This window comes from Artemia franciscana, chromosome 3 (genome assembly GCF_032884065.1).
Source record: "Artemia franciscana chromosome 3, ASM3288406v1, whole genome shotgun sequence".
Classification (NCBI taxonomy): Eukaryota; Metazoa; Arthropoda; class Branchiopoda; order Anostraca; family Artemiidae; genus Artemia; species Artemia franciscana.
In genome coordinates, this window is record NC_088865.1 from 49,922,485 (window position 1) to 49,936,413 (window position 13,929).

General features: G+C 34.2%; 1 protein-coding gene across 2 annotated transcripts in view; it reads right to left on the minus strand.

The window, feature by feature from the left end:
* LOC136025371 (uncharacterized) overlaps positions 1–13,911 on the minus strand; it is a 28,528-nt gene extending 14,617 nt beyond the window's left edge. Inside the window, exon 1 of one of the 2 annotated variants that reach the window (XM_065701336.1) lies at positions 13,768–13,911. Coding sequence is in view for 1 of the 2 variants with exons in the window: in XM_065701335.1 (XP_065557407.1) it covers positions 1,380–1,442 (63 nt within the window). In the remaining variant the exon portion in view is untranslated. Of the gene's footprint in view, positions 1–1,379; positions 1,530–13,767 lie in introns of those variants that run through there. The other variant, XM_065701335.1, reaches the window with a different exon arrangement.
* Between the last annotated feature and the right edge of the window lie 18 nt (positions 13,912–13,929).

The window sequence follows — 13,929 nt, forward strand, 5'->3', positions numbered from 1 at the left end:
AAATTTTGACTACAATAAGAAAAGCGTAATAAAGGCAAATTTAAATTGTTTAGAGGCCAATTTGACAAGGTCTACAAACCGTTGGCCACAACCTATTGGTCAATCTTGATTATCAGAAAAAAGTGACCGGATTATAAGCTTGAACATTTTGATTTATTTAGGAAATTGCAACACGGCCTCAGTCCACAAGCTGTTGGCCCATCTGGGTCTTCAAAAAAGAGTGGCTGGAATATACCTCTGAAACGTCGAATATACCGAGTAAATAATAATAAGGAAAACTTAAGCATTTCAGTGGCTAATTCAGCCGAGCAAACAAGCTGTTTGTCACTTGAACTTTCGGCCAATTTGGGTCACCATAAAAGAGTTACTGCATTATAAACTTGAAATTTCGATTGGATCTGAGAAACTGCGGTTGAGTCAAAGTTATATCATCTAGAGGCCACTTTAACAAATTCCACAAGCTAGATTTTGGCTAAATGGACCTATTGCCCAGTAGCCAATTTTGGCTAAATTGTCTCACAATTTAACAAAGGCCATTTGAGCTGTTGGCATGTTTGGGTCATCGCAAAAGAGTGACAGGATTATTATATTGGAAATCTTAATTTCGGCGAGGAAAAAGAAAATGTGAACCGTTCATAGGCCAGTTTGACCGAGTCCACAAATTGCTGGCAACTCAAGCTGTAATAGTATAAATAAGGTTTATTTTTTAATTTTAGTTTTTGGAAATTTATCCAAAAATTTAAAAATCGTAGTTAATCGCTTTGGCTTTCAATGATTCATTTTCCCTCATACTTATTAGACATAGTGTTCTGCACAAAATAAAGTGTTTTTTAAAGTTTTTATTAATGCCTAATTCTCGTCCGCCTACAAAATTGTTAGTTTTTTCTCAAGTTTATGCTCTTACACGTCAAAAATGCATTACAATATATTTTATATAATACCGCTACTAAAGACAACTCACAGTAGCACCAAGTGGCCCGCGACCAACACAACTACGCACGCTCCTCTTCCCCCAATGCATGTAAAAGCTCACTCTTAATCCCGGTACCGGTCTCTTAAACGAAACACACTGAAGGATTACGCTCTGTAAGCCAAAACCGGTTTGCCTAATAATTAATCCTTAAGAAATACATTAAAATATGATGAAAATGTATTACTTTATTAACAAAATTTTGGAAACTACGACAAAAAATCTTGTAAAGCAGGCCGCCCAGAATGTAATATATAAAATACCTAACCTGACCAAAATACCAACTAAATATTTCATTAAAATATACCTACATCTTAGTTTTTCACTAAGCCAAACCTAGTTGTCAATATAGTCAATAAACCGGCTCTTTGCAGATTCAACATATCTGACAGAACATAGAACAACCTACTTTTCGTTTGGCCCCAAACTGATGGCCGAAGAAAACAGCTTTTGGCAGTCTATCATCCTTCATCGACAAAACATGCCTTATCCACAAAAAAATTAATTTTTTAATTAATTATATCCACAAAAATTTATTATTTTTAATTAACTTATCCACAAAAATTTATTATTTTTAATTAACTTATCCACAAAAATTTATTATTTTTAATTAACTTATCCACAAAAATTTATTATTTTTAATTAACTTATCCACAAAAATTTATTATTTTTAATTAACTTATCCACAAAAATTTATTATTTTTAATTAACTTATCCACAAAAATTTATTATTTTTAATTAACTTATCCACAAAAATTTATTATGGAGTAAGTAAAGTCGGCTTCTGGAATAAATATTTCGTATACAGTGTACACAACTTTTTGTCATTTTTTGGAATATGTCAAAACTTTTAATAATGGCATTTAATCGATTCTGCTTTTAAACGACTCACATCCCATGATACTTAGTATTCATAAGTTTTTTATCCCAAAGGAAGCACACAAAAACAATAGTTTTTTTCCACACACTTCCAAACTATAACTAATATTCTACTACTTCTGGATACATACAATCCGGAGATGAAAATGAACACTTCTGGACAATTTTCAGTTAGCGATAAAACTTTGTGGTTGAATAGTAACTCAAATGATAACTCCCCTGTTGGCCTATTACACCACAAAATAGTGGCAATTCTCGATACTTTTTCGAAAAAATCTCGATAATTTTTTCAAAAAAAAAAAATAAAAAGATGTTTCCTATGTTTTCAAAAGAGATGCTAATTCCTAAGCGATAATTCATATTCCTAAAAGCCAACACTAAATATTCCCAGGTACTTTTCTAATTTTCAGGGCTTTTCTAATTTTAGTCAATAAAAAAACCTCCGGTAATTGTGTTATGTGGCACACGTTCGAGAATTTGGATCTGCAGATCAGACAATAACCGACCCCACCCATGGAAATATCCTCTAGCCAATTCAATCCTGGTAAGAAATTTGCCCCAGATAATTACCCTTAGCAACTTCACGCGTAAAATTGAGACAGAAAAGAGAAAGCAAGGTAAATGGAAAGAATTTTGTATTGGAATACAGACGAATTCCCGCTGTGTAAAATCTCCCTTCAGAAGTTCACTCCCTGGAAGCTTCCTTCCCCATGGAAAATTACCCCGTGAAAAGTCCACAGCAATTAGTCCCCGTCTCCACCCGAAAATGTATGTATACTTCCCAATAACAAATAATTTGTGACAATAATTGGCAAATTTTATAACTTAAAGAAATTTCCCCAGGGGAAGTGGGAGGGAGCAATGTTATATTCAAAGGCATAGGTATTGGGCCTTTGAACTATGATGAAAAATGGCTATCTCAAATTTTGATCAGGCGATTTTGGAAAAAAAGATGGTGTAGGGGACATAGTTGCCCTCCAACATTTTATTCACTTAAAAAGAGCACTAAAACTTCTAATTTCCGTTAAAATGAGCCCTCTCCTGATATTCTTGGACCTCTGGGGTAGATACGATCACCCCTGAAAAAAACAAACAAATGAGCACAATAAGTAGTATGGGTTAATCTATTTAACTACAGCCCTACCCCGATGTGCCCCTGGAGTCACTAACCCCTCCTATAGGTCCTTTGGATACAACAAGAGCCCTGTCCAAATGTGCAATTGAAGAAATGGGGTCTTGGCAAGCTTCTAGTATTACGTCATCATTTCCGGTTGATAAGGAAATTTCTGGAACCATACTTATCTGAGTTTTATTCACAACGTATGATATTCAATAATTGAAATGAGTATGAAGTGACATGATGCCTAATAAGCGAAGTTTTGGTATGGATTATAATATACAATTGGTAGAGATCTTTCTATACTATAATGGTATTGAAATGATTATTGATTGTTGAATATTGATGATTATGACTAAAACTGGCCATACATCATTATTGTAATGTAATGAACCTGGGCATATCGGTTTTCCATTACCGGGCTTGCGGTCCCTCCAGGACCCAATGCCCCCAATAGGGCCCCGAGTCCCCCACCAGGGCCCTGAGTTCCTCTTCCGGGGCTCCAAATCTCCCTCCAGGGCCCCAATGCCCCCAACCATTGTTTTCCGTGTCTTAAAATCACATCAGTTTTCAGAGATACATTCTAAGGAAATTAATGTATTGTTTCGGGGACGCTGGCAAACTGATGTTAAGCGTCACAATTAATTGCGCAATCTATTTTCTCAATTGGAATTGCATGTTTGGTAAATGATACCGGTGATACGTTTCCGAGCACCTTTTTTAGCATCATTCTTAAGAATAAGCATACCGGTGATACGTTATCTGGTATTGCTCAATTATTCAAGTTGTAAGTGAAACAATACAATGAATACAAGCAGGCCCAAATCCTGATTTCTGAGAGCACCTTGGGATGATTACGAGGATTTCAAGAATGACACGTTATCTGGTATCGCGTAATCATTCATGTTGTCGGTGAAACAACACAATACGTTCTGTGACAGCCGTCACATCAGGTCATTTTGAGATAACACCATTCATGAAAACATGCTAAGTTTATTTTCTCAACGGAGCTCTTCAATGGTTACAAGCACAGCCATGGCATTATCGCAGTTTCTGGTTGATAATTAAAACTCTTGTTTCGTTTGCCAAGTATGTTTTACAATAATTGAAGTGACTTGAAAGTGACATGATGTCTGATAAACCATGTTTTGATATGTTTTCTAATATACAATTGGAGATCTTTTCGTACTATAATGACATCTGATTATTGATAATTGATTAAGACTTCAACCAGCTAGGTATTATTATTGTAATATAATGACTCTGAGCATATCGGTTTTCTATTAAGTTGTTTGCGCACAAGTTTGGGTCCCCAGCTTCCTATCCAGGACCCAATGTCCCCCAACAGGGCCCCGAATCCCCTATCAGTGCCCCTACTTCCCCATTCAGGGCCTCGACTCCCCAATCCGGGGCCCCATGTCCCCCGAAGTTTTGCCATCCTCGCAATTTTTTTATTGAGATTTTTTCACTGAAATATTTCAACTTTTTTCCATGTCTTAAAATCACATTCAATATACTTATAAAAAAATGACTTGTGATATTTTTAAAAATACAAAATGAGCATGATATAAATATGTCAGTAGTTATTTTGTCATTTAAAAAAATAATGTTTGCAGTGACGTTTTTTACTTAGCTTTTCTTATTAAAATTTGAAACTGAAGTTTTTCAATTTTTTTTTCATGTCTTAAAATCACACTCATTATACTTTTAACAAGAAATCACTTGCGATATTTCAAAAAATGCAAAATAAGTTTAATATAAACATATCAGTCGTGATTTTTTCTATGAGAAAAATTATGTTTGTGATGACATTTTTTCTTGGACTTAGTTTTTTTTATCGAACTTTGAAACTGAAGTTTTTTTTAATTTTTTTTCATGTCTTAGTCACACTCATTATACTTTTAACAAAAAATCACTTGTGATATTTAAAAAAATGCAAAATAAGTTTAATATAAACATATCAGTCGTGATTTTTTCTATGAGAAAAATAATGTTTGTGATGACATTTTTTTTATCGAACTTTGAAACTGAAGTTTTTTTCAATTTTTTTTCACGTCTTAAAATCAAATTGAACATGCTTACAACGACAATAAATCACTTGTGGGATTTTAATAGTACAAAAGAAGATGTTATAAATACGTCAATCGTGATCACGTTTGTATCATCAAAATTAACAAAATCTCTTCAAAACCTTACATGATATTATCAAAGTTTTACATTTTACTACCAAATTCTAATTAAATATTACTAAATCTTTAGTCTACAATATTACAAAGTCTTATGAGATATTATGAAAATCCTTTCGGCTATTACCTAAATCTTGCAACGTATTATCATAATCTAAAACGATGCTAGGAAAATTATTTCTGGAACTATCAAAACATTATCAAGCATTACCAAAATCTTGTGTTATATTATCAAAATTTTACCCATAATTATCAAATATCTTGTGCTACATAATCAAAATCCCATATGGTATAATGAGAATCCTCTATGAAATTATCAAAATTTACATAGTAATATTAAAATAATGCAAATTATTAATAAAAGAATGAATGGTATTATGAAAATTCTGCATGATATTGACAAAGATATTTTTTCTAGTAATATCAAAACGTGTCTGATATCGTCAAATCTGACATGATGATATCTAAATCATGTCTGCTATAACCAAATCTAACATAGTATGACAAATCGTGTCTTTCATTATCGAAATCTTGCATAATATTGCCAAATCCTATTAAATATTACAAAATCTTGTCTTGAATTATCGAAGTTTTGTGAGTTATTATGAGAATCCTTTTTAGCATTACCTATACCTTTGCAAGTTATTATCAAAAATTAGAGTTTTCACAATAGGATTTTCATAATATCTCACAAGACTTTGAAATTGCAAGACATGATTGCATTAATATAATGCAAGACTTCAATAATATCATGTAAGGTTTTGATTGTATTTGACGAGATTTTGCTAACCTTAATAATACAGACATTATCGCATTTATAACATTCATTTTGTGCTTTTAAAGTATCAAAGGTGTTTTTTGTTGTTGTACGCATAAATAATGTGATTTTAAGACATGAAAAAAGTTGAAAAAATTTCAGTTTTAAAGCTCAATAATAAATAAGTAAAAAAACGTCACTACAAACACTATTTTTCTAATAGAAAAATCACGACTGACGTATTTATATCATCCTCATTGTGTATTTTATAAAAATATCAAGTGTTTTTTGGTTATAAGTATATTTAATGCGATTTTAAGACATGAAAAAAGTCTAAAAAATTACAGTTTCAAGGTTCAACAAAAAGAGTAAAAAATGTAACTAAAAAACATTGTTTTGTAATAGAAAGATCACGGCTGGCATATTTATATTAACCATTTTTTTCAATATAACAACTGATTTTTTGGTTTTAAGTATATTTAATCTGATTTTAAGACATAGAAAATAAAGCTGAAAATATTTCAGTTAATAACAATCCGAGTAGAAAAAAATTGGGGGAGGGACAAAAATTTCAACGGGAACCCTAGGGATATGGAGCCATGGATGGGAAAGTCATGGCCCTAGTAGGGGTCATAGGGTCCTGCTTGGGAATATGGGGACCCAAACTCAGACGAAAGAGTGGTAATGGAAAACCGATGTGCTCAGGGCCATTACATTACAATAATGATATCTGGCCGGTTGTAGTCATAATAATTATCAATACTCAATTATGGCTCGATACTATTATAGTACAAAAGATATCCTCCAATTGTGTATTAGAATCCATGTCAAAACTTCGTTTATTGGGCATCATGTCACTTCCAACTAACTTCAATCATTGTGCAACATACTATGGCGAACGAAACAAGAATTTTGCTTATCAACCGAAAATTGCCATAGCACAATGGCTGCGCTCTTAACCATTGAAGAGTTTTGTTGAGAAAATAAACTTGGCATGTTTCCATGTATGTCCTTATCTGATAAGACTAGATAGGAGGGCTGTCACAGAACGTATTGCACTGTTTCACCGACAAAATGAATGATTACGCAATACCAGATAACGTATCAGTCTTAAATTCAAGGAAACACGCCAATGAAATCTCAGAAATCATTATATAGACCCGCTTGTATTCATTATGTTGTTTCATCAACAACATGAATGATAACGCAATACCAGATAACAAGTCATTCTTCAAATTCACGAAAATCGTGATAGGACCCACTTGTATTCGCTGTATGGTTCCATCGACAACATGAATGATTATGCAATATCAGATAACGCATAATTCTTGAAATTCTCTGAAACTTGTTTGCTTCTTCTTGGAATGATGCTAAAAAAGGTGCCCGGAAACAAATCACTGGAAGCATTGACGAAAAATCCAACTCCAATTGAGAAAATCGATAGCGCGATTAACTAGTTGTGACATTGTGACGCATAACATCAGTTGGCCAGCGTCCCAGAAACAATACATTGATTTCCTAAGAATGTATTTATAAGAACTTCAATGTGATTTTGAGACACGGAAAAAATAGTTGGGAGGGGGAAGTTGGTGGGGGCATTGGGGTTCTGGATAAAGATTTGTGGCCCTGGAGGGGGGAATTAGGTCTTGATTTGGAACATGAGGACGCAAATTCATGCGCAAGCCCGGTAATGGAAAAACTATGTGCTCAGGGTCGTTACATTGGTACAAAAAGACCTTTACCAATTGTATATTAGAACCCATACCAAAACTTCGCTTATTAGACATTATGTCAAATCAATTATTGAATAACATACTTGGCGAACAAAAGTTAGATAACAATGGTTCCAGAAATTTCCCTACCAACCAGAAATGATTACTTAATACCAGATGCTCGCCAGAAACGATTTCTCCCTCCTATAGCACATTGGGACAGGGCTCTAGTTGTATCGAAAGGACCTTTAGGGGGGATTAGTGACTCCAATAGTACATCGAGGCAGGGCTGTCGTTAGATAGACTGCCCAATACTACTCAAATCCGTGATCTTTCTTCCGGCAAAAGATAGAAAATTCCACATTTTTGCAGATATGAGGTTGAAACCTATGAAATAAAGTTCTCTGAAATGCTGAATCTATTAGTGTGGTTTTTGTTAAGGTTTTTGTACTTTTAGGGGTTGTTTTCCCCCTTTTAGGAAAATAATTTTTTCTGGCTCGTAGTCTTTTATGTTTAACACTAAACTTAATGAAACTTATATGTTTGGAATCAGAAAAATAAGCTCATTGATGATAGCTTTTTATGAATAAGACTAAACTTATAAATTTGGAATAAGCATAATAAGCCAATTCTTTTGATGTAACTATCGGTATCAAAATTTCGTCTTTTAGAGTTTCAGTAACTACTGAGCAGCGTCGATCCTTACTTACAGTTACTTACCACGAATTGCTTGATTAGGTTAGGCTCATGCTTAGGCATATATGGTATAGAAGTTAGGTTAGGTATTAATATAATACGTTCCGTGCGGCCCCCCTACCATAATTATTTGTTGTAGTTTTCATAATTTTGTCACTGAAATGTTGTATTTTCATTATGTTTCTTTTTTTTGTAAATTTCATTAGGGTTGGCCTAACTTTACTTCTCGAATGTGCACCATATGATACACAAGTACAAAAGCTTCCACTATCTTATAAAATATTTTATTAGAACCATTCTATTCATTATTTACATTATATTATTCTAAATCATCCAACTTCATACAATACATCAAATTTTATACACGAGATAAATTTTAAAAATCATTTTTAGTCTAAAAGTAGAGTAGTTTAAAAGCTTAGAGTTCTCAAAATATTAATGGGAATGGATTTTGTATACTTTTAGCCCCGATTCCCTGTAAAACCAATTTTTTCCATACTTTTCCACGTGTTCTTCCACTAATTAGCCTATTTATAGTTTAAAATGTAGTTTGGCCCACAATCCCCAAATATATGCCCCTACCCTTTATCAGTCCCAGCCATTCTTACCCTGCAAACAAGATTGCTTCTGACGAAGCACACATTGCATTGATTCTAAGTCAGTGAAAATTTCCTGGGTAATTGCTATTTTACTGACCTTGACTGCGAGAGCAGGTCAGCCCAGAGATTACATGCTAGTTCAAAAACGAATTACATTGCTTAGTTGCTAAAGTACAGGATAGGCTTGTTCATAGGATATTTAAAAGATATTTCAAGTTCAAGTTCAAGTTCCTTTTATTACCAATATCCATCCATTTATAAACAAAAAATATCCCAAAGGGCTCAATGGCCCGTTATTTGGGAAAAAAAAAACAACAAAACATAAATAACTATTAATTACATTCACACTTAAAATATATTTAGAGTCTACTCACCAATCCTCACCCGAGTACAACCGGTCTCCGCACCACCTACTTACAAAAAATAAATAAAAAATAAAAAATATATATACATCGAGGATCCAACACTCACACCACCCAAATCTAAATAAATAAATTCAATCTAAATAATTAAATAAATAAATTAAATCTTGATAACTAAACAATATAAATAACTGATCAATATTATAATTTAATTTATTTTTTTTTGATTAGAAAATTCTTCAACCGTTTCTTGAAGGATCCTATGGTACAGGACCGTCGAATCCCAACAGGAATGGAATTCCAGGCACGTCCGACAGCAACTATCAGACCAAAGTCCGAGCGCACTGCAGGGGTGGATGGCACTAGCACATCATCCTTGTTTCTAGTTTCATAAGGACTGACATTTCGAACAATTTCAAAAAGCCCGGAAAAACTTGATGGAAGGTCTCCACGGAAATACTGAAACGCAATGAAAGAGAGGTGTAATGTATGAATATCTTTAATCTTCAGAAGTTCAACAGAAATATGGGTGGTAGACTGAAGAACTTTTGCTGCTTTCAGTTGGAGATTATGTAAAGGTGTAAGTACAGATGGAAATGTTGACATCCACACTGACGAGCAGTAGCATAAATAAGGGTAAATAAGAGAGAAATATAATAGACGAAGGATAGAGAAAGGAAAGACTCGCTTCAGCTTTCGAATAATTCCAAGGCATCGAGAAACCTTTAATCTCATTGACTCAGTATGCCGTTTGAAAGATAGATTTTCATCCAGAAGTATCCCAAGGAATCAAATAAACCGGTCAGCTGGGCGGGATATGGATCCCTTAGATGTTTTAAGCTCTGTCACTGTAGGGCAGCTTTTGCCTATGCGGGAAAATATAAGAAGAAACGATTTTTTTACATTCAAAGCTAACAAATTTGCATCAAACCAACGATATATATTTTCTGCCATCAATTGTAGCTTGAGGATAAGAGATGATTCATCAGGTGCTGCAGCCCCCAGGGTGGTGTCGTCGGCGAATGCAAAGAGTTCTTCATGTTGACCAGGCCATGTTGACCTTTCTGTAACAAAAGTGCCGTTTGAGGGGGACATTTGTCCCCCTATATTTCAAAAATCGCGATGTTTATGTTTTTATTGAAATGTGCTCGTGTTGGATTTTTTGAAAAAACAACCCCCCCCCCAAGATTTAGAAACATAAACTCTGCTCCCCCCATTTTCGTGAATTGGAATAACTGATCCGTTCATTAGTTACAGTTCGTTGATGTGCTAACGTAGTACGTGTATTTCCTTACTAATTTGAAAAAAGTTTTTCTGATAAAAGTATAGAGCGAACATAAAAGAACGAAAATTATAGTTTCGCAGTTTATGCAGGGGCGTAGCTTTGGAGGGGGTATGGACGGGGGACAGGTCTCCAGAGAGTCAAGGGGCATGGACTATCCGAAAATTTTTCTCCAAATTATTTTTTTGTGGTGGGAGGGGCAACTGCACTCCCTTTGCCCCCCTCAAACAGCACCAATTAGTTTATCCAGCATATTACTGTAAAACTGTATCAAATAGACTAGCTTGTGATATTTCCCTATATTTTTAGAATTAAAAAAAAATAGTGCTTTAAGCCTACTGAGAGCTAAGTTCTGTTGATTTTTTTTTAGGAAGTTGCAGCAAAAAAAGTGCCTCAGAATTTGTTGATTTTGCAGCTGTAGAAAGATTATTAGGAGCTTTATAAACCGATTTTTGATTTTCTGTATGCTACTTGAGGTTTTGTCCTGTTTCTAATACCATTTCATTGCGTCAGTTTTGTGGTTTCAGTTAAGTACCAGCTGTGAGAATTCTAGATATATAAGGAAACATGAAGTGTTTGATAAGGTGATTGGTATTATAGAACTTAATAGGCTGTTGTGTTGAATCATTTTCAAAATTCGTTTATTTATGTATTATTGAATTATTTTACATGAATATTTGAAATGTATATAATTAACGATAATTAAGTGCTGCAGCAAATATTATTCATGCCTGTCAATCATAGTAATTGTGTCAAGTCACATCGGAGGCTGCCATCTTAGTAAGGAGCAAAACACAGCCCATTGCAATGAAAAGTTTAAAAATACATTTTTAAAAAGGTGCCTGTGATGATGAATTTACATTTGTTGCTGATTTAGGACGGCAACTACTGTTTTCATTGACTTTAACAATAAAATTTACTTTGACAACACAAAGGAATTTTGAAAGAGCATGAAAACCCTTAAAAACTCGTCTGATCTAAAAAAAGTACGACCCTGGAATGGACATTGCGTAAAGCCGTAAACCATATACATGTAGATTACATCCCACCTCCTTGAAAACATGAAAAATCCCTTTTTTGCATGGGAAGCACTGAAGAGTCCTTCTTGTTTTTTGTTTTGTCTTTTGTCGCCTGTAGCTCGGCACAAGGGTGTATTTGGTGTAAGTTCTCTTGTTTAGGGGCTCATTTGCTATTAAAATCGACATGACAACGCTATCATAAAGTGCTATATGAGACATCAACAGTGTAGTTTGGGTATTTCTGAAACGGAAAGGCTGACAAGAATAAAAGGGAGAAAATAATGATCAAATTAAAAATCAAACCAGACTACTAAACGATTCAACCTTTTTTTATCATCATAATGCCCATGATCAAAAACCTTAAGTCTGCGGTTTACATTCGCCCCCCCCCTCTTGTGTACTTCTCTTCTAAGCCCCCTTACTTTTTTTTCATAAGTCATTTTTTGACAAATCTAACAGAACTAGGCTATTTCTAGGGGATAGGCTAATTAAAGGCTAGTGGTCCCAATCCAGACAAATTTAGTTGGGGAAGGCAAAATGTATTTTAATCTCTAGACGGGGGTGGGTTAATTTGTTTTATTTTCAGTTTTTGATGAAATTACCAAAAGCGCATTTTTTAATGAAAATACTCCAGTAACCGTGTTATTATAATTCTAAGTGGGGGAAAGAGGGGAAACTACGCGGCACAAGCACCCATTTTCCCTCCTATTCGACGTCACTGGAACTAACAGGCAGCAGCAATATCATAGAGATGTTTAAAGGCTTAATTCAAAGCTATAGATCTTTTCAGTGTGATATTCGTACGTTTATAGTTGACAAGAGCACTAAAAAGTAACCTTGAGATGTATTAAAACTTTAACGTCAAAGTTATCTTGTTGCTTTAATTTCTAACATGTAATAAAAAAGTCTATGAAAACAAAAATAAACTATAAAACAAACTTTCCCCAACAAGGCTGTATAGTGGTAACATCTCTTTAGTGTGGCTGTGGTAACCTAGGTTCAAATTTGGAATCAGACATTTTATTTTAATCTGTATCCATTTTCTATGTGCCCATTTATTTCTAGTGATCGGTTTTCCTAAAAAAAGATGTATTAAAGTCGGTTAAAGTCAAAGAAGTAAAATAATGAATGTATGCGTTCTGATGAAAAGTTCAAATTCTTCGCAGCATTGCGGCAGGCAAATTGCATTGATAATAACGCAAATTTCCTTAAGCATGTTAACTACACACAAGTATTAAATTCTTTGGTAAAATTCTAGTTGATTGACTTTTAGCTATCTTGGAAAGGGGTTAGGTTAGAAAAATGAAACTTTCAGGGATGGTTGACCCTCCTCCTCTATGGGGCAAACTAAAAATGCATAAAGTGGGCTTGCTTACAGGTAACATTACCTATAGAGCGAAGCGTATTGGTCTATGAGCCCCACAGGCAACAGGGCGAGGTCTGTATTCTCTATTTGTTCAATAAAGAGTGATAAAACTAAAAAAAAAAGGAAAAGACGAGATTTATTGAATAAATATGGAATACAGACCTCACCCTGTTGCCTGTGGGGCTCATGGACTATTGCTATCTCGGAAAGGGTTTAGGTTAAGAAAATAAAACTTTCAGGGATGGTTATACAGGCTAAAGTATGTCCCAGGAAGGTATTTTAAAGTACCCACCTCCACTCCAACTCCCTCTAGAGGGCCCTGAGATTTGCCTACATGACAGGTCTCCCATTCGATGACTTTGTTATGCTCTTTACGAATATAATAATCGCTTCTACCTTAAATTTAAGCACTTTTTAACCTAACCTTATTTTGTAGTAGAAGCGATTATTATATTCGTAAACAACATAAAAAAGGCATCAGTGGTATGTTCGCTTTAATGGTAAGTCAGTTATATGAACTGTCATAATTTTTTGAACATTCGTCATTTTTAAGAGCTAAAAAAGTGCTTAAATCTCAATATAAGGTAGAAGCGATTATTACATTCGTATAGAACATAAAAAAGGCATCAAGTGGTATATTCACTTTATACGAAAGGCAGTTATACGATTTGCTATAATTTTACCCATTCTTTAGCCTGTAGACCCATCCCTGAAAGTTTCATTTTCCTAACCTAAACCCTTTCCGAGATAGCAAGAAGTCAATTAAATAGAATTTTACCTGCCCTACTAGGGTAAAACACGCTAAAGTCAGATTTTACTTACAAATATATGAATTATATTTCCTTAAAAATCATGAATACAAATGAAACAAATTTACTATAGCTGAGTGTCGTCAAAACAGCTGTGAATAAAAGCAACACATAAACGATAAACAATGATAGTATCAAGACGTTTGAAACCGGTACTACGGGTAGAGCTTTCACA